Source organism: Carettochelys insculpta, chromosome 13 (genome assembly GCF_033958435.1).
Source record: "Carettochelys insculpta isolate YL-2023 chromosome 13, ASM3395843v1, whole genome shotgun sequence".
Lineage (NCBI taxonomy): Eukaryota > Metazoa > Chordata > Testudines > Carettochelyidae > Carettochelys > Carettochelys insculpta.
This window is the reverse complement of record NC_134149.1, coordinates 27,683,817-27,707,405: the sequence shown is the minus strand read 5'-3', so window position 1 is coordinate 27,707,405 and position 23,589 is coordinate 27,683,817. Positions and strand designations below refer to the sequence as shown.

At 47.3% G+C, this 23,589-nt stretch overlaps 1 protein-coding gene across 4 annotated transcripts; it reads right to left on the bottom strand.

The window, feature by feature from the left end:
• Positions 1 to 12,834: 12,834 nt before the first annotated feature.
• LOC142020260 (putative P2Y purinoceptor 10) lies at positions 12,835 to 23,357 on the bottom strand. 4 transcript variants are annotated; one of them, XR_012647332.1, is made up of 3 exons: positions 23,200 to 23,357; positions 13,992 to 16,581; positions 12,835 to 13,636 (listed from the first exon to the last, which is right to left on the bottom strand). XR_012647332.1 is itself a non-coding variant. In XM_075007955.1 (3 exons), the coding sequence occupies exon 3, from the start codon at positions 16,526 to 16,528 to the stop codon at positions 15,419 to 15,421; it is 1,110 nt and encodes a 369-aa protein (XP_074864056.1). In that variant the 5' UTR covers positions 16,529 to 16,581; positions 17,005 to 17,156; positions 23,200 to 23,357; the 3' UTR covers positions 12,835 to 15,418. The 4 variants fall into 4 exon arrangements, 2 of the variants coding, with proteins under 2 accessions (XP_074864056.1, XP_074864057.1); XR_012647333.1 differs by having other exon boundaries at positions 15,198 to 16,581; XM_075007955.1 differs by adding an exon at positions 17,005 to 17,156 and having other exon boundaries at positions 12,835 to 16,581.
• Positions 23,358 to 23,589: the final 232 nt, after the last annotated feature.

Genomic DNA, 23,589 nt, shown 5'->3' with positions numbered 1-23,589 from the left:
GTGCAGGGAGCCACCCAAAATATGGCTGGAGATCTCTCTTCTGTTGTCTGAGAGCAACTGGTGCATCGTTTCTGGGACATTGGTGTCTGTCGACAAATCTCGTCACTTCTGCCAACAGGGTTGTGCTTCTCCGTGATGAGGAAGGACACCTTTGTGGACAGTTCCTGTCGACAAAAAAGCCATGTAGATGCTGTGGGGGGCCCTCTGTCAACAGGCAGGGCTTCTGGCTCACCAGGAGGTCCTGTTTGCTGAGCTTCAGGCTGGCCGTTCTGTCAAGAGAGCAGAGCAGCTTGTTTTTTTTGATCCGCTTTTGTGCGTGGGCCTGATTGTTTGCACGTGGGGGAAGACTGCTGGAGAGCTGGGCGCGGGGGCAGCTGAGCCTGCCAGAGCCACACAAAGAAGGAGGAGGCAGGGGCCGTGAAGGAGAGCTACGCTCATGTTCTGAGGCAGGTTGAATCTGGAGATAAGGGGGGCACTTTTGGGGCTAATAGGGGTTAAGCCTGGGGATGGGGATGGAGGTGTGGGTGTGGGTTTGAGGCTGATAGGGCTTATGGAACTTAACTTGGGGGTCACAACACAAGTATAACAAATTATGGGAGCTGTAACTGAAAAAAGGTTGCACACCACTGTTGAGTGACCTTTCGTTTATTGATAAGAAGGTCCTGTGAAATCGCATCAAATGCTTTACTAACATCTACATATACCATGTCTACCACTTCTCCCTTATTTATCAAGGGAAGCTGTCAAATTGGCTTGACGTGATTTTCAAAAATGACGAGAAGTCTTGTGGCACCTTGGAGACGAACAGATTTTTTGGACTATAAGCTTTCTTGGGCAAAGACCCGCTTCGTCAGATGCATGACTCGCTGCTCTACCCGTTACTTTCTGACAGTAAAACAGCAAAAAATATACACCTCAAAGCTGAATATGATGTAATGCTGCAAGAAAAGGAAAACAAGCTTCTGGCCTACAATTACTGAGGTCTGGCAGAACTCCGCTGCTCGTTCTACAGTATGCCTTTTTTCTCATAAAAGAAACCATGTCGTGTACAGTCGATTAACTTCCATTTCTTCTGAATTAGTCACCTGGTTTATAGGAAAGGGTGACCTGTATTCATTTCAGCATATACACTGTGCTACATGGAGTATTCATTTCAGAAGAAACTCTCGGAACTTAGCCATATCCTGTTATGTTTGTGGTTTGTAGTTATGTATAACCAATATTAATTCCTCTCGTTATACTTCAGTTACGCTTGCTGTAAAGTGAAGGATGTTTACACTTGCTGAGTGCAGATAGAATCATAGCATCAAAGAAATGCAGGCCTGGAAGGAACCTTGGAAGGTCATCTGGTTCAGACCCCTGCAAAAAGGCAGGACCCAGTATACTTTAATGATCCCTGACAGGTGTTTATCTAAGTCAGGGATTGGCAACCTCTGCATCTGGAGACACAGGTGGTTCTTTGTGCCCCATTTCCCAGTCACTCAAGAGGTCCAGCAGTGGGGCAGAGCTAACAGTTGCGATGGCTTCTGCTAGTTCCTCGAGTCCACTAGGGTACATTTAATTAAGTCTTGGTGATCTAAAACCTAACAAGGAGCCCTGGGGCACCTTAAAAACCAATGCATTTATTTGGGCATAAGCTTTTGTGGGCTGGAACCCACTTCATCAGATGCATACGGCAAGTTGGGTTCTACCCAGGAAGGCTTATGCCCAAATAAAATTATTAGTCCTTAAGGTGCCACAGGACTTCTTGTTATTTTTTTCTAAAACAGACTAACATGGCTGCCTGTCTAAAACTTGGAACCTTTCTAAGTATTTTTAATCTGTTCATTGTAGTGAAAACTGAAGCAAACTAGGCACTAAATATATAAAGCTCTTGGGCTATGGCTACACTGCAGCTGTAACTCAAAATAACTTATGCAATTTGTGCAACACAAATTGTATAAACTAATTTGAGTTGACTTATTTCGAAATTTCTGCTATCGCTATCACAACAAGGAGTAGCAGAAACATAATGCCATGCTAGAAATACCGCTGCTATTTCAAGCGCGGCATTTAGCCCAAGTTGCTATATAAGGCTATAAATATATCCCAAAATAGCAAGCACTGTGTAGCCATAGCCTTGGTGTCTTTAGTTATTACCTTTGCTTCCCTGCTAATCAAGGGACCTATACTTTCCTCCATTGTAATGAAAGGGAAACTGATGGATGCTAAATAACTTGCCCGTGGTCATGAGGGTAGACTATGCTGGGGCTGGGAATGAAAGCCAGGTGTCCTAGTTCCTGTGCAGCAGGAATAAGACTGTGCTTTCCCTCCTTGCTTGCTGTGCCTTAGAATATACCATGCATATAAGGAACCACCCTAGGAATTCCCTATTTGCAAGGTGCAGTGTCTGAGATCTTTGGAATTTTGCAGTTTCAGGCTTTATTACAAAGAATTCACATTGCTGTAGACAGCCATAAAAGACCTGAATTTGTCTAGAATAAGCAAATGTATGTGACAACAGACAAGGTCATTATAAATGGTGGTGCATCAGCCATCAGAACCAAAGAAATGTTTTGTGTGGCCTGTGTTACGCAGGGCTCCTGGTGAGATCTGGGACTCAGAGTCCATCGCTGGTTTTCAGATGTCTGCCCCACTATCTCCAACAGCCATTCTGCAGCCTGTTTCACTTGCCACAGAATTCCATCCTGATTTCGTTTACTATGACAACCCACCACCTACATAGCCTTCAGTAAGGCAATACATCGCAGCGGAAATTGTCACTCACTTTACTTGGGTATCAGTCCAAATACAGATTTAGTGAAGCCACATGAACACGTCAAAATATGGCTGGAGATCTCTCTTTTGCTGTCTGAGGGCAACTGTGCATCGTCTCCGGGACATTGGTGTCTGTCAACAAATCTCGTCACTTCTGCCGACAGCACTGTGCCTCTCTGTGGTGAGGAAGGACGCCTTTGTGGACAGTTTCTATCGACAAAAAAGCCATGTAGATGCTGTGGGGGGCCCTCTGTCAACAGGCAGGGCTTCTGGTTCACCAGGAGGTCCTGTTTGCTGACCTTCAGGCTGGCCGTTCTGTCAACAGAGCAGCTTGTTTTTTTGATCCACTTTTGTGCGTGGGCCTGATTGTTTTTCCAGACAATCTCTTCTTAGAGTAACTTCTGTTGACAGATCGCTGTAATGTAGACGTAGCCTGAGTGTAAGTGCCCTGAACAGTAGGGTCATCACAATGAACCGTTATTAGATCAGAACCCAGCAATTCTATTCACCTCTAATAAAGAAGTCGGTAACCCCATTGAGCAAATGCAGTGTTAACACCAGCTGACTCTTCTTTTATTTCCAAAGGTTTTTCCTTTTAGACCTGGCCTTAGAAAGGAGGCGATTTTTAATAGTGAAAGCACTTCAGCTTTCACAGTCTCAGTTAACATTGCTCACGTTTCCTCCCCAGCCCAGGTCAGAATTTTTTGCTCTTTTCTCGTCACACTCAGTTTTTCTGAGTTTCTGACGCCTCACAACACTGTTAACCTTTCTCTTTCTTATGCTCAGCCACATGCTCCCTCTACCCATTCCAGTGGGACAGCCAACTGCCTGTCCAAGATATTTAGGAGTCTTCTAACCCCTGCTGCTGCCCAGATTCATGCTTCATGCTCAGCCCTCCATGCTCAGCCATAGGGTTAGCTGTGCTGCTGCCACCTCTAGAATAAATAGGTAAATTTTTATTTGCACTGGTGGAATTTACCCTGTGCTTTAAAAAAAAACAAAGTGGTGGAACTGAAGGCCAAAACTGCACCCCTTGCCTCAAGATCCAATGCCCCTGGTGTCTTAACCACCCCGGTCGGCTTAACTTTACCCGCCTTTGGCTTAACTGCCCCCTCAGCAGGGTCCAAGCCACCCCCAGGCTTCATCCCCCCCGCCCCTGACAGCCCAAGCCCCCAGTCCCTGGTCTAAATGAATGAATGCCCTCCCCCTCCCCCAGAGCCAGGCATCTCAAGAGCCAGGCACCTCCAGCCCTGCTCCCAGCTGTAAACCAATACCTCCCCCAGAACTGGGCAGCCCTAGCCCTCCTCCCAGCTGTATACCAATGCCATCCCCCAGAAACAGGCACCCCCAGCCCGCCCAACTGAATGGCCTCCCCCTTCCCCACAGCCAGGTACCCCCAGCCCTCCCCACTCCTCCCCAAGTGAATGCTAGCGAGCTATTGACCTCACACCATAGGGGGCTGTTCCATCTAAAGGCGTGCCAGGCTGATGGAGCCACGTCAATGCCGTGCCAGGCCTCCAGGACCCTGCTGGGGCAGCAGGAGCCGTGCAGCTCTAGGGTGGAGCCGCACAAGCCACGGAGGGACCAGAAGAGCCGCGTGGCTCTCAGCTGCAACCCCACAGGGTGGCGGAAGGGGTGGGGCACTCCACATAAGTGGCTCTAATGAGCCAAATTTCACCACCCTCCACTGCCCCGTTCCACAACATGGAGCTCAGCCCAGCCACCTTCCGAAATGCTGGTGGCACCAGGAAAAAAGGTGCCGGAAAGCGGTTCCATGGAAAAAAAAAAAAGCCCTGCATTTACCAATGCTTGCAACTGGATTAAACTCAGCTAGTGCATGTTGTGACTGTGATAAGTTTAACTGCAGTATATTACTTAGTCACAAGATGGCTCTGTTTCCTGTGTGCTTTCTCTGCTAAACAAGGGGAACGCGGTTGAAACTTGAGCTACTCCTTCGTAGTTTCCTACAGGCGATGCTTTTTGTTTAAGAATGTCCATTATTTCATGTACCTTAACTGTGGCTTTACCTGCTTACACTAACATTGCACAAATATAGCTATGTCGAGGGCTATAAACAGCGCAAATTTCCAGTCTAGACAAGGTCTACTGGACCAAAAGAGAGAACCCAGGAGAAAACTAAGAACTCACCTACTAGTGGGCATAAATGTAAGGAGCGGGGAGAGAAGGCTTGCAGGGGTTCTTAATCACTGAAAATCAGGTCATTAACTCTTCAGTGCCTCCCTCACATCACTCAACTTTCCTGTTTTTGCTCCACAAGCATCCATCTTATTATGAAAACAACAAGAAGACCTGTGGCACATTATAGACTAACAGAAATTCTGGAGCATAAGCTTTCATGGGCAAAGACCCACTTTGTCAGATGCATTTTGTTACATTTCTTCCCATTTTCTTTGGGTATATATAATAATCAGCTCTAATGTAATTAACTCAAAGTCGTTAATATCTCCCTAAAGGATGATCCCAAATGTTTTGTTCCTGGATAAAAACATTTATGGTTTACCGTAGGCTGAGAGAGACAACAGCATGCATTTTCTCCTGTATTCTTAGCTTGAAATTAACTGTGTGAATTACAGACATGTGCTGCAAAGTCTGTGTAACAGACTTGTATTTATAAATATTCAGCGAAAACTCTGAAAATAAGCCAGCATCAGTGCCAAAGGTGGTCAGAAATTTAGAAATAAGACCTATGATTGCCATGCTGTATGTCAACAGGACAGCATTTACCTTAAGATAATTGACTGCTAATTAACACGTTTACAGAGGGTATTGTATACTTTAAAGCTTCAAGCTTCTTGCGTGCCTCAGGGACTCTTTGTGCTCCTCCAGTCTGTGCTGCAGGCTTCTTATGTTTGGCCTCCAGCTTCACTTCTTCTCAATCTCTCCATGGCAGGAGTTCTGGGTGACCCTCATCCTGGAGTTCCCCATTCCTCCTACCATTTCAGGGCCTATCGTCTTCCTACCCCACCACACCTCTTAATTATCTTTCTTCCCCTCAAGTGGGGAAGGGCTGAGTAGATGGCTGGTGCCCTCTTTTTCGCATCTGGAAGAAGCCTGAAGGAAGCAGGAGGCTAGGGAAAGAGGAGGGAAGGAACACCTTTCTTTTCTCTCTGGTTGTCCCTGCTGGCTGAGGACCTTACCCTGGGTTCCCAGTAGGGAGACAATATTTTTTCACATCTGTCAACATATTAAATTCTACTGTGAAAATGAGCAGGGGCATTTGTTATGCTGGAAGACATTAGTGGACGACATCAAGAGATAGCAGCAATTTCATGATTCCTCTATTTACCCTGTTACATTGTTTTAATTGCCTCTGAAGCCAGTAGGATTTTGGCTGTTAATGTGTAGAACATACCCTGAAATTTTGGAATTAATTGGGTGTGGATTCAAAAGTTACCATGTTTCATACAGGCCAATACTGTGGTAAAACCTGTTCTGCAGGGCAGCCAGAGGCGCTCCAGAAAACTGGACACTGTTAAAATGAGATGCTTGAAGGAATTAAGAGAATCACTATTGCTGCAACAGATGCAAATAGTGCCCTGAGAAGTGACCCCCAACATCTGTAGTATTAGAGAGAAGATGCAAAAGGGGAGGCCCAGACGGGATTTTTGAATACAAAGGATGGATGAAGGGAATCCTCTTTGGAAGGCATTTGGAACTAGAGTTCTTAGGCAGAGAACAAGAAATTGGCCAAAAATCAGTGTATAGACTGTGTACAGGAGGACAGAATGGATATGCGGCGACTGTTGGAAAGGCAAATCTTATTGGTGACCTGATCCCCAGTAGCTGGAAAAACTGAAGAAGACAGAGAAATGCTGTTGAGTCTAAGGGCTCACAAGATTGAGTGAAAAATAAATATAGACACTTCCCAAATATTTTTTCCTGGATACACTCATCTATCATTGAACAAGGGCTTGTCTACACTTTAAAAGTTTACCAGCCTAACTATGCCAGTTAGCAGTGTGATTGTATTTGCCACATGGCTGTACCAGTAAAATCCTAGCGGGCTTGCAGTGACACAAATACAGCTTTTCATTCGAATTCAACAAGACTCTTTTTCTTTGGTTTCCTGTGTTCAGCTTTCTGTGTTTCAAGCTCACTTCCATCCTTTGTAAACAGGCCCAGATGCCTGGTTTCATCTATGACAAATGCTCAGCATTTCTGAAAAGCAAAGAAGTGAGCAAAACACCAGTCTTTCTTTGAAGGCAATTGGGATTAGAGATGCTAACTGCTTCCTATTTGACAGTCTCTCTTGTGTCGTATGTACCCGAGTAAATTACTTCAGATAGTCTGGGTTTGTTCTGATCTTTCGGAGAATCGCTTCAGCAAACCTGAGCAGTGAATTGCAAAGAAAGCCCTGGGTTTTACTGTAAGTGCAACTTGAAATAGCAATGTGCAGTCAGCTATCAGAGAAACTCACCGATCATTGAACCTTAATATTAAATGAAAGCTTAACTTTGGAAAAATGCATAACCTTATTTTGTTCTTCATTTCTGTCTGTTGGAAGCATCAATAACAGCAATCCCTTGATGTGTGGAGAACCAATTTAATTAGCAATATGGCCAATCATGACGATATGATCAGCCTGTCTTTTTTGTTTACTAGCGCTGTCAGAGCTGTCCTGTCCATAGGAGGGGGTGGGGTGACTGCCTCAGGCCCTGGGCTTTCAGAGGCTCCACAGTGGCCACCCCAGCCATCCTATGGACATGATGGGAGAGGACTACCTGGGACAGGATGTGGTGGTGGTGGGCAGCAAGGGGGCGCCTTTGCCCTGCTGTTCCGTGCCTTACTGGCTCTCTGAGCGCCACTTCTCCATGGCATCAGGATGTGGCACACGCTCCCCACCGCCCAAGGAGAAGGGAGGCTCAGTGGGCTGTGAAGGCACGGCAGAGCAGAGAAGGCTGCCACTTGTGTTGTGTGGTCAGTGTGCGTGAGGGGGAGAACAACAAGAAGTCTAGTGGCACCTTATAGACCTTGTCAGCTCCGGCCCTCCCTTTTACTGGGATCCCACTCTTTAAATACCCCTCTGAAACCACCCCCCCCCGCCGCATCTGATGAAGCAGGTCTTTGCTGATGAAGCTTATGCTCCAAAATATCTGTTAGTCTATAAGGTGTCTATAAGGACTTCTTGTTGTTCTCGAAGCTACAGACTAAGACGTCTACCTCTCTGATACTTGTGGGGAGGAGGTGACCCCCGGCTGCTGCTGTCACCCACCCCTCACCCTGCCCCAGGTAATCCCAGGCCCTGCTGAATTAGAGTCAACCCAAGGTTAAGACAGATTTTACTAACTGCCTCAAGGAATTGTCAACCCACAATTCCCCTGGAATTCACTTTGTTGTGTGGTGAGGGGAATCCAGCCCATACAGAAGGCACTGAGCAATACACAGCATCAGCCAGCGATCCATGAGCCAGCTGTGCACTGTACCCTGCCTCTCTCTGCTCTAGTGCTGGCCAGGGCAATCTGGTTCACACCACTCTTGAAGCAAACTAGAGGACCCGTTGCAGCTCTGCTTGCAAGCACAAGTTGGGCTGGACGGAAGTTGTAGGCAGAAGCTGATTGTAATACACGTCCAAAATATATGGGCCAGACCCTGTGCTGACCGGGGGAGGGGCTGGAGCTGCCAAGGTGCAAGGGGGAGAGGAGGTTCTGTTTGGTAGGTGCGCTGGGCCCTGTGCTGAGTGGGGGGATGGGCTAGCACAGTGCGGGAGGAGGGATTGTCTGTTGGGGTTTGGGCTGGGCCCCGTGCCGGATGGGGGAGGAGCTGCAGCTGGCATGGATTTGTGGGGAGGGCTCCATTCGGTAGCGGGGCCAGGACCTGAGTGGGGGAGGGGCTGGCACAGTGCGGGGGAAGGGAGTGTCTGTTGGGGGTTGGGCCAGGCCCTGCGCGAGCTAGAGGAAAGGCTGGGGCTGGCACAGTGAGGGGCTGCGTGTACACTAGCAAATTCTTTCAAAATACTTTTCAGAAGAAGGGTCTCTTTTGAAATACCCAGTGGAGCGCCTGCACACAAGAAACATTCTTTCCCAATGAAATCAAAAGAATGTGGCACTCCTTTCAAAAGCATCTTCCACTCCCATCTCAGGACCAGCGACTTCTTTGGAAAGCTTCTTTCAAAAGAAAACGTGTGTAGATGCTCCGTGGGCCCTTTTTTTTAAGAAAAAGCCATCGTCATGGTGCCTGATTTTTCAGAGCCTGATTTTTCAGTCCCTGGCCCGTTCTTTCAATAAAGCAGGGGCTGTGTGGACGCTCTCTTTTGAAGGAGCAGATCACTCTTTTGATCCACTTTTGTGCGTGTGGACACACTCTTTGGAAAGAACTTCTTTCAGAAGAGATCTTCCAGAAGATTTATTTCAAAAGATTGCTGTAGTGTAGACGTAGTTGGTGGGGGTGGGGGACAAACATTCTAGAGCCTTGCCCAAAAAGACGTGGACGGACGCAGTACAAATAATATATCTGATACTAACTTGTTCTGCCCCTTATGCAGGGCCACCGCCCATCACTATGGATACATTCTCACTGTTTCTGTTTGCTGCCTGGCAACAATGCTCTGTGGTGCCACACATTCAAAAAAAAAATCATCATTTCAGCCCCAAAATCAGGAGATGATTTTAAGTCATGCTATTTTTTTAAAATAACACATTTTGTGTTCGGTTCATGTGCATCCCAGTTTCTGAGCTTTTTGGTTGCACGCAGTTCACATTTTTAACCTCTTCTCTGAAACCAAAAAGGTTGGAAACTTATTCACAAAAGAATCTTGGCTTTTTTAACTGGACTCCAGGAGCTGGCACTTTGCACAAAACGCTGGATATCATTAGACCTGTAACAAAATCACACAAGCTGGCAATGCTGGTTAGTAGAGCTCCCCATTGGAACTGTGCAAAGTCTCTACGAGGGTGAAAAAGTTATGGGGAAGGCTCTTTGGTCCTTCTTCCTCATCCCTCTTTGCACACACAATCACAATCTGTTTTTCAACATTCATCCAGTAAATAATTGTCTCAGCATCTGCAAGTTGCCAGAAGGCCTATGGGCCACCACAGCTACAATTCTGAACAGAAGAGGTGATGAAGTGAGCAAGGCCTTGTCCACACTGTGAAAAAGATGCTCTTTTCAAAACCCTTCTTAAGCCATGTAGATACCTTTAACTTGATTTTTAGACAGCTGGGAATTAGACTGAGCATGACTCTAGGGGATATCTTCATCACTAAGGGAGGAATATGGTTTTACATAGAGATAACTGACTTGCGTTTGAAATCTTGATGTAAAATCCTAGCAGAGACAATGCATAGGTGTTTTTACCTCAGTGTAGCTGGCTAAAATTCAATACTTCACTCTCTATCTGGGGTTGACCTCAACTAGCTACATGGAGGTAAAAATGACCCATGCACTCTCTCTGCTAAGAGTTTATATTGATAGAGCTATCTTGACATGAAACCACATTTCTTTGTAAGAAAACATAGCCTAACACGTGGCTTCCCAAAAATGAGCTAAAGATTTTAAGCTGTGCCTACTGTGACATTAACTTGGATCTAATTAGCTCAATTTAGCTAATTCAATAGGGGTTAAAAAAACAGCAACCATTTTGAACTCGTTTAGACAAGGCTTGAGTGTTTAAAGGTGCATAGTTCTGAAAAGTACAGTTGCTTGAAAGCATTGTTTAATTGCTTTGTAAACTGCCCTCTCTGCTGAACATGTGTGGCTTAGTATCTATAATTTTTCAGAACTTCTGCAGCTTAGAATTTTTGGACTGAATATTTAGTTTAATGTTTAATTCACTCTTGTTCCTGAAATACTTGTTTTTCGGAAGGGTGTACCATTTCTGTTAATTCAACAAAAATGGACCCAGTGCCCAGCAATGCAGAATACTGGTAGGATTTTCAAGAATGCCACACTTTTTATCTGATCAGAAATTATTCCTTTTCTGTTGGAATCCATTGAAGCAATTGCATTAATCAAGACTCAGACCATGCTATTATTTTCAATGGAAAACATTTAATGATTTAAAATGTACTCACAGCTATCCCAGATGTTCTAAATAAATCTTGGCTAAAAGCCCTACGGGTCTTGTCTAAAAGCAGAGACATAAACATGAGGTACACTTGCATAGGTGTATCAACCTCAGAGATGGAAACAAGCCTATGTGAGGACACTAGGGCTACGTCTACACGTGTATGCTACATCGAAATAAGCTACTTTGATGAATAACGTCTACACGTCCTCCAGGGCTGGTGCCATCGACGTTCAACGTTGACGTTGGGCAGCACCACATCGACATAGGCGCTGCAGGGGAGCGTCTACACGCCAAAGTAGCACACAACGAAATAAGGGTGCCAGGAACAGCTGCAGACAGGGTCACAGGGCAGACTAGCACTTCCGGGGCAACAGCTAGCCGCTCCCTTAAAGGGCCCTTCCCAGACACACTCAGCCTGAACAGCACGCGGTCTGCAGAGCCATAGGCACGCACACCTCGGCGAAGCAGTTATGGACCCCCAGCAGCAGCAGCAGCAGCAGCAGCAGCAGCAGCCAGAGGTCCACCCAGCTGCCCCTGCAGGAGCAGTGCTCGCCCTGCTCAATGCCATGCAGGAGGCAGCTGATCACCTTCTAGTCACAGAAGAGGAGCTGCCCCCAGGGGAGGAGGAAGCAACCCCAGACCCTGCAGCCCCCTGCCCTCCTCCCCCCTGCTGCACACGCCGCCGGCTGTGGAGCTGCCCCACGAGCACTGACTGGTGGGAGCGGCTGGTGCTCAGAGAGTGGGACGATGACCGCTGGCTCCAGAACTTTCGTATGAGCCGGCAGACATTTCTGGAGCTCTGCCAGTGGCTCAGCCCTGCACTGAGGCACCAGGACACCGCCACGCGGTGTGCATTCAGTGTGGAGAAACGGGTCGCCATCACTGTCTGGAAGCTGGCCACTCCAGACAGCTACCGATCCGTGGGCCAGCAGTTTGGCGTCGGCAAGGCCACTGTCGGGGCTGTCCTCCTAGAGGTAAGAGGACCCACAGGGCTAGGGGGAGGCAGCCCTGGCAGGGGAGGGGAGCCCTGGCAATGGGAAGGGAGGGGAGGGGAGGGGGGCCCTGGCAGGGGAGGGGAGGGCAGGGGAGGGGAGCCCTGGCAGGGGAGGGCCAGACACACCCTGCACACCCCTCATTGGTGCTCTCCCATGTCCTTCCCCTGCAGGTCGTCTGTGCCATCAACACTCTGCTCCTCCACAGGCTTGTGCGGCTTGGGGACCCGGATGCCGCCATTGCGGGGTTTGCCACCCTGGGCTTCCCAGATTGCTTCGGGGCTCTGGATGGGACCCATATCCCCATCCGAGCTCCAGAGCACAGTGGAGGACGCTTCTTGAACCAGAAGGGCTACCATTCAGTGGTCCTCCAGGCCTTGGTGGACAGCTGGGGCTGCTTCCTGGACATTTATGTTGGCTGGCCTGGCAGCACCCACGACGCCTGGGTATTCCGGAATTTGGGCCTGTGCCGCCGGCTGGAGGCAGGGACCTACATCCGCCAGCGGGAGATCCCTGTGGGGGACACCACAATGCTCCTTTGCATCGTCGCAGACGCGGCGTACCCCCTCCGGCCCTGGCTCATGCACCCTTACACGGGCCATCTGTCAGCCAGCCAGGAGCGCTTCAATATGCGCCTGAACTACACGCGCCAGGTGTTTGAGCGCACATTTGGCCGCCTCAAAGGGCGCTGGAGGTGTCTCCTCACTCGCCTTGATGCGGGCCCCACCAACATCCCCCAGACTGTGGGCACGTGCAGCGCCCTCCACAACCTGGTGGAGAGCAAGGAGGAGGCATTCTTTCAGGGCTGGGCTGTGGAGGCTGGCAGGGCCGACGTGCAGCCACCCGCTGCCCCCAGTCGCCAGATGGACCGCGAGGGGATCAAGGTCCGGGAGGCCCTGTGGGCCCATTTCGACGAGGCTGCGGGATGAACGCTGGCAGGCTCCCCACTGCACCCCCCCATCCTCCATAACACTCCCTGCCCCTACGCCAATACCACAGAGCACCCAAGAGCACACCCCCCCAACACTTTTCTTGCAAATAAAAATAGACCTGTTGTTCGTGAAACCACCAAACATTGAATTCTTATTATTATATTATTTACAACAAACATAAATATTATATATTATATGGATAACCAAAAAACAGGGGAACACAAGGAAGGCGAGAACTATTTACATGGGGGGTCAGGTATCATAAAATAACAGGGGTCTAATACAAACTATATACAACACAAGTAAAAGGGGATATGTATAAAGGGAGGGGGCACGTCCTGGGCCCCGCACCCCCTAATGTCCAGCGAAGGGGGTGGGTGGCCACGACCCGCGCCTCGGCCTCAGCCCTGGCCGGGGCTGGCTGGGGGCCGGGTGGACCGGCAGATATGGCCGGCGGGTGTCAGCAGGCTCCAGGTCCCCCTCGGCGGATGGCCCCTTGGTGGCGGACGGTGGTGCGATGGCGGGTGGAGCAGCGGGTGGCGCGGCGGGTGGAGCAGTGGGTAGAGCTGCGGGTGGAGCGGGCAGAGTGGCGGCCAGAGCGGCATGGGGGGCCAGGTAGTCTGTGATGCGCTCAAATGTGCACATAAAGGCCCCCCATGCCTCCTGGTGCCAGGCCAGCGCCCACTCCTGCAGATGGAGGTGCCGCTCCTCCACCCGCAGGCGCTGCGCCGAGACCTCCAGCTATCGCCGGAGGATCACCAGCAGCTGGGGGTCCGTCGCTGTCCAGGGGTGGTGCTGAGTCCGCCGTCGTCACCGCCCTGGGGCTGGTCGGTGCTCCACCGAGGGGCTGGCCTGGAGTGATGGCCCCGCTGGGCTCTCCAGGACCACTGACACCTCACTGGCGCTCTCCGGTCCCTCCGATGGTGCAGCTGCGGAACACGGGGGGGAAGAAGAGTGGAGACAGCCGTTAGTGTGGCCCCTGAGCCATGGCCCTTGTCCCCCCACCCCTCTGCTGCTGGTTCCCTATCCCCATCCCTGGGAGATGCTGCTGCTGCTGATGGCTGTCCCACCCCCTCCCCCCAGGGGACCCTAGGTTCTGCTCCCCCCATCCCCAGGGATGGGGAATGGCACTGTCATGCTGGGGGGCAGGGGCTGATGCACTCTTCTGAGGGACATGCCACTGCTGTCCTTGGGGTCATGGTCATCTGGGCATGTGGAGGGCCCTGGTCATGTCTGTTGCCCCCGCCCCTCAACCCTGGGTGTGTGCACCAGGAGGGTACATACCTGATGGTTCGCTCCCACGGTTGGGGGACACCCTGTGGGCGGACACCCTGCTGGAGCTCTGGGACGGGATGGCGATCCGGAGCCCCCCATCACTGGAGGAGGATCTCCCCTCCTCCTCCTCCTCCTCTGGTGTCCCAGGGGTGGGCTCCTGGGGGGGGCCCTGGGGTGCGGGGCTTACCTCTGGGGCGGACTCTGCCTCCGGGGCTTGCTGGGGCTCGTCGGCCGAGGTGTCAAGAGTGACCGGCGGGGAGGAGGTGTGCCAGGGGCCCAGGATTTCCCTGAGCTCCCTGTAAAAGGGGCAAGTGATGGCAGCGGCCCCAGATCGGCTGGCTGCATCCTGGGCCCAGGCGTAACTGCCGCAGCTCCTTGACCTGACTCCTGACGTGGTCAGGAGTGCGGGCAGGGTGACCCTGGGCGGCCAGGCCCTCGGCCAGCCGAGCGAACACATCCGCATTCCGCCTCTTGCTCCCCATTACCTGGAGCGCCTCCTCCTCGCTCCAGAGCCCCAGCAGGTCCCAGAGCTCGGCCTCCATCCTGGAGGGGCCCTGCTGCCTCTTCCCCAGCTGGCTGCCAGCCTGGGAGCCCTGGCTCCCCTTGGGGAGGATGCCCTGGGGTCGCTTGGGGGGCTGGCGGGTGGCCATCACTGTGGGGGTGGTGGACTGCGGCTGCAGAGGGGCATGCAGGCTGGCCACGTGGCTGTGCTGCTGTCTGCACGCTCTCTCAGCTTCCTGCACAGGAAGGCAGGGGGCGGGGACCTTTAAGGGGCTGCTGCACGCGGCAACCATCGAGCTCAGGGGCTGGAGAGAGCGTCTCTCAACCCCTCAGCTGATGGCCGCCATGGCAGACCCTGCTATTTTGATGTTGTGGGACGTGCATTGGCTACACGTGCCCTACTTCAGCGTTCAACGTCGAAGTAGGGCGCTATTCCCATCTTCTCATGGGGATAGTGACTTCGACGTCTCGCCGCCTTACTTCGATGTCAACTTCGAAATAGTGCTTGCCACGTGTAGCCGTGGCGGGCGCTATTTCGAAGTTGGCGCGGCTACGTCGAAGTAGCCGGCACGTGTAGACGTGGCTTAGGTGATACCTGTTTTGTAACTGTTTCATGGCTGGAATTCCCATTATGATCACTGATATTTCAGTATATCAAGGAGCTGCTAAGAGTACATTCAGAAGTTCTTTTTAAGGAAGATAAATTATGGGTACCAAGAGGCAAGACAAGAAGCGTGAGAGAATTTTGAATGGGTAGGTTGTGGCAAGTGGGATGGATGAAATTACAAAAAAAAAAAAAAATTATAAAATGTCTTTCTGTGCTGAATGTCTCAGATCTAATGGCCAGAGATGTTATGCATAACAGATTTGTGGCCTTAATGAGCGCTGCCTGTGACATTTGGACTGCACACGTCTTGAGCAATGTGTCTTGAACTTCAAAAGGTTTGTTGTTCTGTAAGTTCTTCTGGGTCTGTTGGAGGAGATACCATGCATTTATTTGAACAGAGTTTTGGAAGAGACTGAAATTTAAAACATGAAAAGCGTCTCTGTGTTTGAATCTCCTCGCTGCTGTCCTGGAAAGATGACTCACTCTCTTTGTCCCTGAGACAATTCCTGAGGGCAAAGCCGCTGCATCGCACTAATTTGTTCTGGAATTCTGATGTCATAAAGTAATAGAGGATTGGATCCAGACAGCAGTTCAAGCTTGCAAGACATAAAGAAAGTATATGAAAATGAAGAGTACTTCTGCGTATGGAGCAGTTTATGGTAACATTCTGTTTCACCATCATAAATAAAGGAAAGTTTATATGATATGGTGTGAAGCATATAAAGAACACAGCTGCGCACATTAGGATCATCCGTAAAGCTTTCTCTTTCTCATTTCTCTGTTGCAAAGGGACTTCAGAATCCTGTAGAGATTGTCTCATTTTCCAAGTGCAGTATGCAATAATAGCTACAGGGACCACAAACCCTGATAATTCAGCTATTGTTATCAAAGTAATAGACTTTCCCATAGTCATTTGCTTTACTCCAAGATCTGCAAAGCAGATATTTGTATTGTTGGAGAAGGTAGGACTTCTCACAAGTGGAACTGGCGCGCAAGCAGCCCCAACAACGATCCATACAGCAGCAGTAATGGCGACATCATACCTACACTTCCAGTTTTTGGCTTTGAATGGATAGTGGAGGAAAAGGTACCTCTGAATGCTTATGCAGGTAAGGAAACAAATGCTTGTATACATGTTGAGATACTTCAGGTAGAAACAGAACTGGCAAAGAAAACTCCCAAAAGGCCACATGTGGTTTATATAATAATATATTCGTAGCGGTAATGAGAGGACATGAGCAAGATCAGCTACAGCCAAATTTATCATAAAAATGACAGCCTTGTTCTTCTTACTGATGAACCGACATAAAACCCATAATGCAATACCGTTTGCGAGAAGACCTGGTATAAATATTATGGTGTAAGTGGTTGCATACAGGGGGTACTGAAATCCCAGGTGAGGGTCAGTGCAGTTTCCTGGAGAGCTGGTGCCTGCCATCTTGAATGTATCTGCACATTCATTTAGGAGATTCTGGGTTGGAAGAAGGATTTCTGAAGAGAAGAAAAACAATAAAGGCAAAACCTGTTCATGAATATTGAAGTTTGTATTTTCTAATTCAGACAAATGCATTTAAATGAGCTGTTACAGGTTGAACCTCTCTAACCTGGAACTCTCTTGTCCGGCAACATCCATAGTCCGGCATGATTTTAGTTAGTTGGACGAGCACTTATTATGGGTGTGGCCAAGTTTCCTGTGGTCCCATAATGTTTGTTTACAGACACCAGTCCTGGCTGTCAGTGTTCTGTGCTCTTATTGAGCTGTAATTTACCTCTAATTGTCTTCAGAGAGCCCAGTGAGCAGTGAGAGTGTTTGTAATGTGCTAGATAATATTGACCTCCCAGCAAATTCTCTCATCCAGCACCAGTCAGGCCGGAATGGTGCCAGATGAGAGAGGTTCGACCTGCATTAAATACCTTTTGAAAAGGAAGGAGCGTAAAGAAAAGTTATGTTGTTCACTCCTTTATCAAAGCAACAAGCAACGAGGATGCTTTTTCAATCAGTAGTAGGGATATGGCAGCGACAGTCAGGGTTTCAAGCACTATGCTAAAGATCAGGAGCTGATCTCCTACAAAGAAGCAAAAAATGCATTAATTCTGATCTACCTGTGACACCTGGTTGTCCATTTAACAATCATATTCATAGCATTTGGGGCTGGCGGGCTCATCAGGCCCCTAGGCAAAGTGGAGAGGGGGCCAGCTCCTGGTTTCCAGAAGGGACGGAGCCCATTCAAGAAGGAGTATGGCTGTGGGCAACCAGCCTTCAATTCTGCCTGGACAGCACTGTGCCCCCCCCCCCCGCCTCCCCCCACAATCATCAGTGCCACAGGGAGCATACCGCATGGAGCTTTCCAGCTATTTAAAGGGCCCAGGGCTCTGTCCCTTTAAATTGTAGCAGCAGCAGTGACTGGAAGCACTGGGCCTCTTTAGATAGTCGTGTCCTGGGGCTTGCCCCTGCTTTCCCTGTTGGTAGACCTGACAGTGTGCAGTGAATATGTGTGTGTCAATGAGGCAGCTTAGACATGTAAACCCTGTGGTGTGAATTTTCTTAAGAGCTCCTGGTCAGAGTTATTTGTGTTTACAGGATCAGGCCCTTAACTCTGCTTCACAGACTCATAGACCTGAACACCAGAAGGGATCATCGTGATCTCCTCGGCTGAACATTCACCTGTTGTAGGCCACAGAAAATAACCCACCCACTCATGAAACTGATTGCTCTTTCAATCCGCTTTTGTGTGTGGACATGATCTCTCGACAGAAGTTTGCTGGAAGATCTCTCCTGATAGTAACTTCTGGCAACAGATTGCTGTAGTGTAGATGAGGTCTTCATGTTTCTTATGACCTGTTGTAGTCCCTCAACCAGTTCCTTACACACCTTTCAGTTGTCATAGTAATCCTCATCTTCTCCAATAAAGTAAGTACCTTCCTGCATGGAACTGTATGAAATGACTTACTGAAATCCAGGTAGCTTAGCTCTATGTATTTCTTTCAGTTATCAACTAAGAAAAAAGAGATTAAGGTTAGCCTGGCATGGTCTACCATTTGTAAAATCATGTTGTGATTCATTCTGATCATCAATTGCCTCTATGTCATTAAATGCTTTCTCTTTCAAAATTTTATTCCAAGCCCATGCACACAAATGAGGTCTAAATAATGGGCCTGTAGTTTTATTTGTTCCCCTTCTTAAAAATAAGCAAGTTTATAGAATTTTCCAGCCATTGAGTTTACTGATTTATTAAAATCCTTCCCATTGGGCTTGAAATTTTATGTGCCAGTTTCTTTAATATTCTTGAATGGAGATTATCTGCAGTCAGTTTGGTCCCGCTAAGAAGTTTTGAGTTTAACTTCGGTTGCGAATGTAGTAATTTCTACTTCCATATCCTTCGTTCCACTACCTACCCTGTCACTACCACTAAGTTTCTCATTAACCTTAATCTTAAAAAGGATCTATTGGAATTGGAAAAAGTTCAGAAAAGGGCAAGAAAAATGACCAGGGCTTTGTAATGGCTGCCAATGAGGAGAGATGAAAAAGACTAGGACTTTGCATCTTAGAAAAGGGGAGACTAAGAAGGGATATGATAGAGGTTGATAAAATCGTGACTGGTGGGGAGAAATTGAATAAGGAAAAGTTGTTCACTTTTTCCCATAACGCAAGAACTAGGTCACCAAATGAAATTAACTTGTTCCAGGTTTAAAACAAACAAACAAACAAACATACAAACAAACAGGAAGCATTTCTTCATGGAACGAACAGTCATCCTGAAGAACTTCTTGTCAGAGGATGATGTGAGGACTGGGGATTTACAGAGTTCAAAAAAGAGCAAGATACATTCACAGAGGGACAGGTCTATCAATGGCTATTAGCCAGAACGGGTGGAAATGGTGTCCTTAGTCTCTGTCTGTCAGAAGCTGACAGGAAATGGAGCATTTGATAAATTACCTGTTCTGTTCATTCTGTCTGGGACACCTGGCATTGGCCACTGTTGGAAGACAACTGGGCTAAGATGACCTTTGTTCTGACTCTGCATGGCTGTTCTTATATTCTAATAACTGGGGCAAAATTTTTGTTTAAGTTTTTGGACCATGCCAAATTTATCCTTAATCTCTCCAGCAAATACAGTCTCACCTATAAATACTGGATAGGTTTGTTTGTTTGTTTTTTGTTCTGGGTGACTAAGGGCCTGATTTTTTCAGATGTTTTGAATATCAACAGCTTTCATTATCTTTGGCTGGAGTTGTGGGTATTTAGCATTTGTGAGAGTTAAACCCGGAGTAACTTTCCTCCAATCTCTACAGAATTTTGCTGATTTCTTATAATAAGCACAGGACATTTTAGATATTACTGCAAATCCTTAAGTAACCTTTATCTGAAGCAACACTGGGACTTTTCTAAGGGTGACTAATTTAGATAGAAGGAAGTAATGATGACTACATTTAGAAAAGGCGCCAATATCCTTCTGTCTGGAGCTATGGTGACAGGCACTGTTTTCTGTTTGAAAACAGAAGCAAAAAAAAAAAACCATCCTGTATTAATGTACTTATCATATTTTTTTAAAGTTCCTACTTATTTCTCTTTCCAGTCTTCAGGGATTGACTCTCTGTCTTCTACAATCATTCTTTCAAAAATGCACTGAAGCATGCTGAAGAATGAATGAAATGAGGAATGAAAAGTAGGTCCCGTTTTGACCACTGACTTTGACAAAATAAATGTTAGTGTGAGCTCATTTGATTTGGTTTCCAAATCAAGAATGTCTATTTAAAAATATACACAACAGATGTCCTTGGCAAAGCTGTGTGGAGCTTCATGTGAATGGTTCTGACAGTGAACAAAGTAATTGATGCTGAAGATCTTCAGTGGATCTGCATCCTGAGAGAAAGGTGGCCAGGGAGCCGGGAATGCTGCCACCGGCAGTAGTTGGAGAACATGCAGTGGGTAGGGTTCTTGTCTGCAAGCTGCTATGGATTGTCTACTTCTGTTATTCCTCACTGATCCTGCCAAAGGGTCTGTGCTGGCAGTAGCTATGAGAGAGGTGACACCCTAGCAGGTGACGGTCCCTTATGCTTGGTGCTGCTGCTGCTGTTCATGGTCTCAGAGCACTTGAGCTATTTGCTGTCACCAGAGTTACTGGCCCACCTCACAAGTCACCTCTCCAAGACACAGCAACCTTGCTCCTAGTTTTCAGGACTACTCATTTCCAAAAGGCGTGAGCAGAGCAGGCCATGCATCTGGAACAGGCAACAGAATAGCACTGGACAGAAGGTCAATGGGGTTAGCTGGGACACTTGAGCAAACTCTCCAAATGTAAGCAAACAGGGGCTGTTATCAGAACGTAGCAGAGGCCTGTAACTCTGCAATTCACTTCCCCAAGTTGTCCAACAGAGCCCATGTTTCATGACCTGGCCAGTCCATCTCTGTTCTCAGCCTCACACCTGAGAATGTTTGAACTTGCTTTGTATGGAGGCTACACTTTAACGAGGTACATGTGTCACTGGGCACACTTTTTTACAGGAAACACTGATAAATTCACTAAATTAAACCTTATTCCAAACAGAACAGTGAAAAGTCAGAAATTGGCAGCACCATTTCCTGGCCGCTGTCCAAATTTGAACCAGGATTCTAGAACCAAAAGTCTCCCCATTTCCTCAGCAGAACACTGATAAAAACAGTGAGACGTGAAAATGTGGCTGCGAGTGCCGCTTATTGTTTTGTCCCCACAAAGTCCCTTTATTTCCGTCTCCTAACTAAACAAAATCATGGGGCTTGGGCCTATAAATCTGAGCCCAGAAAAAAACTGAGAGGCCTTACGCCTGGTTCGTCTTGTGTTTTCATCATGCCTACCATCAGTACAGTCAAGTTAGGTTAGATTTTCAGCAACAGTGAAATTGGTACCAGGCCCCTTGAGTTCTAGGGCTCTATCCTCTTCTTTAACTGTCCCCACGCCTCCCAGCTCCTTGGTGGACACACGCAATGTGGTGTCTCTGGCTGTGTCTAGACTAGCCCCCAGCTTCAAAGGGGGCATGGTAATTAGGGTGTTGGGAGATTATTAATGAAGTGCTGCAGTGCATATGCAGCACTTCATTAGGCTAAATCTCCCCAGGGCAACTTCGAAGTGTGAAACTTCAAGGTGCCGGCTTGCCCGCGCTACTCTGAAGTCCCTTCAGTCCTCAAAATTTCGAAATGTCAAAAATTCCATCACACACCAGATACATCCTGAAGACTCAGTTAATGTTCATTAAACTCTAGCGTTAGCAGTAAAAGCTGCTTTTTGAATCCAGGGAAACCATTTGGCTGCCCAATGGAAAGTAACTGTGAAATCTTGTAGTTTTAAGGAAGATATGAATGGGCAAAGTCCTAGGGAGTTCATGGGAAAAATGAAAGGTCCCCCTTTCTGTGAGGGTAGTACGATGTTCTATAGCATCATTTTGGCTTGTGGCTTTCTATGAAGGAGTGTACAGACTTTCTGGTGCCTCCTGGAGAGTTTCAAAACTCTAACACACTTCACCTCCATGTTGTCCTCATAGGGAGCCCCTGCCAAGCTAACCAATGACATCAAGCTTAGGGAAAAATTGCAGCAAGATTTTAGAAGTAGCTCAGGAAGCAGCCAGGAGCTAATTAAATGCAGCTGGGCCTTTTACATTTTTATTTTATTTTATATTCGCAGGGGGGGAGCTCCAGACCTTAAAGAGAGGATGTTTCCCTCCTACAGGGAAGAGAAAGAGGGAGATTGTGCTGACCAGCATCTAATGTGGGGAAAAGATAAGTGCTACTCTGGCTGGTTTGTATTCATCTTTTGTTTAGTAGTATATTAGTTACACCCCACATATGGAATGAATGAAGCTAGCATCTATTGCCAAGCTGCTGTCAATTTGGATTATATCCAATTCCTCCTTCAGGGAGTATTTTACAGAGAGAGAGTGTTCAAAGCTGAACCTCTGGTGAATTTTCTCTCTTGCCTTTCTGCCTCTGGCCTCTTCAATTCTTTTACACCCCGGGGAAAGACAGTGATGTTAGGAGCTAGTGATATTTTTCTAAGACTTTAGACAAAGTATTAAAGGCTTGTAGCTTTTAATACTCTAAATGTATTTTCCATTTTGGTATCATTATTTCAGTAGTGCCTAGAGGTCGTAAGCTGGTCAAGATACCATCGTACTAGATGCTGTATAAAAGCAAACTAACGATTAGTTCCTGTTATGACTGTTTTAGATAGTGTCTAAAGACAAGAAACAAACAGTGGTTGTTATTAAAAGGAACCGGGGAGGGAGGAAATGGGTTAATGATGACTGCAGCATAGGTTATACAGAGTAGCCAGCTGCTCAATTAGCATGTTAAGCCAATAATTAAAATACACATAATTTTGAAAAGCTCTAGTATATCAACAACCTAACTTTCTTCCATATACTTATGTGGTCTTTATTACAGTAGTCACCAGTGGAAATTGCTGGAATAAACCTAATTCTGACTCACTGTGTGCTCCACCCAGTTCTACACTTCTTAAAATTCCCAAATTCAGAGAAACGTTAGGACTCTAGTCTTTGCATTATCTTTATTGTTTGTCTACAAATTATATACAGACAGCTCTAACTCCAAATCCAAACGACCCCAAACTGTGGTGAAACACGGCTCCAGACGTGAGAGTGGACTTTATGGCCAAGGCTCCTCTCTAGAATCAGCCACACTGGCGGGTGGTGTGAAAATGCATCTTTCTAATAAAAATCCTTGTGATAGCTACAAATAGTTTTCTAAACTTCTGATTCCGGTTGATAAGACTTTTTACAGCTTTTGTTTAAATTATAATAAGCATTAGCTTTTAAACACATGAACCTGAAAGAGAATATGTGAAATAGAACTGAATGATCTGTTGTGATAGCCTATTGATCAGCTAATGTTTTCTCATACAGTCTTTTCATCACAGGGCATTCATTGCCTTTCTTCTTATCCACCCACTCAGAAATAATACAAATAATTGTTGTTTTGTCAAAGGCTTCTGCAGATAGCCAAGCAGTGCATGCATTTGTCTGGACGTTTCTCTGGAAAAAGCATATTATGGTACTGCCAAAGATTGTTATGGCTTGGATTTACAGAAGGAAATGTACAGCAGAAATAAATCTTACCTCATTAGAACAGCCACTCTTGAAGAAGAAATATCTACAGCAGAAGGTAGGGAAAAAAGCAAAAAGGCTTTTACTAGCTACAATGTATGCCACAGATTCCAAGGGCAGAGATATTTTAAACTTCTTGCGGGATGACAGAATTTTCACACTCTTGCTCTAGTGTGCCGAAATCCTACTGGCATCTGCAGACTGATGCAGTGACTGTATAACAGGAAATCCTGTATTTTGGTTTCGTTTAACCATCCAATATGTTTTCAGCTCCTGCTGACGTTAAAACAAATTGAGATTATATGATTATTTTGATGAAACTGCACTGGGAGAGGAAACTCCGGCTTTAATTTTATACAAAATGGAAGTTTTTTCTAAGTTCTATGCATGCCCTCAGTCGTT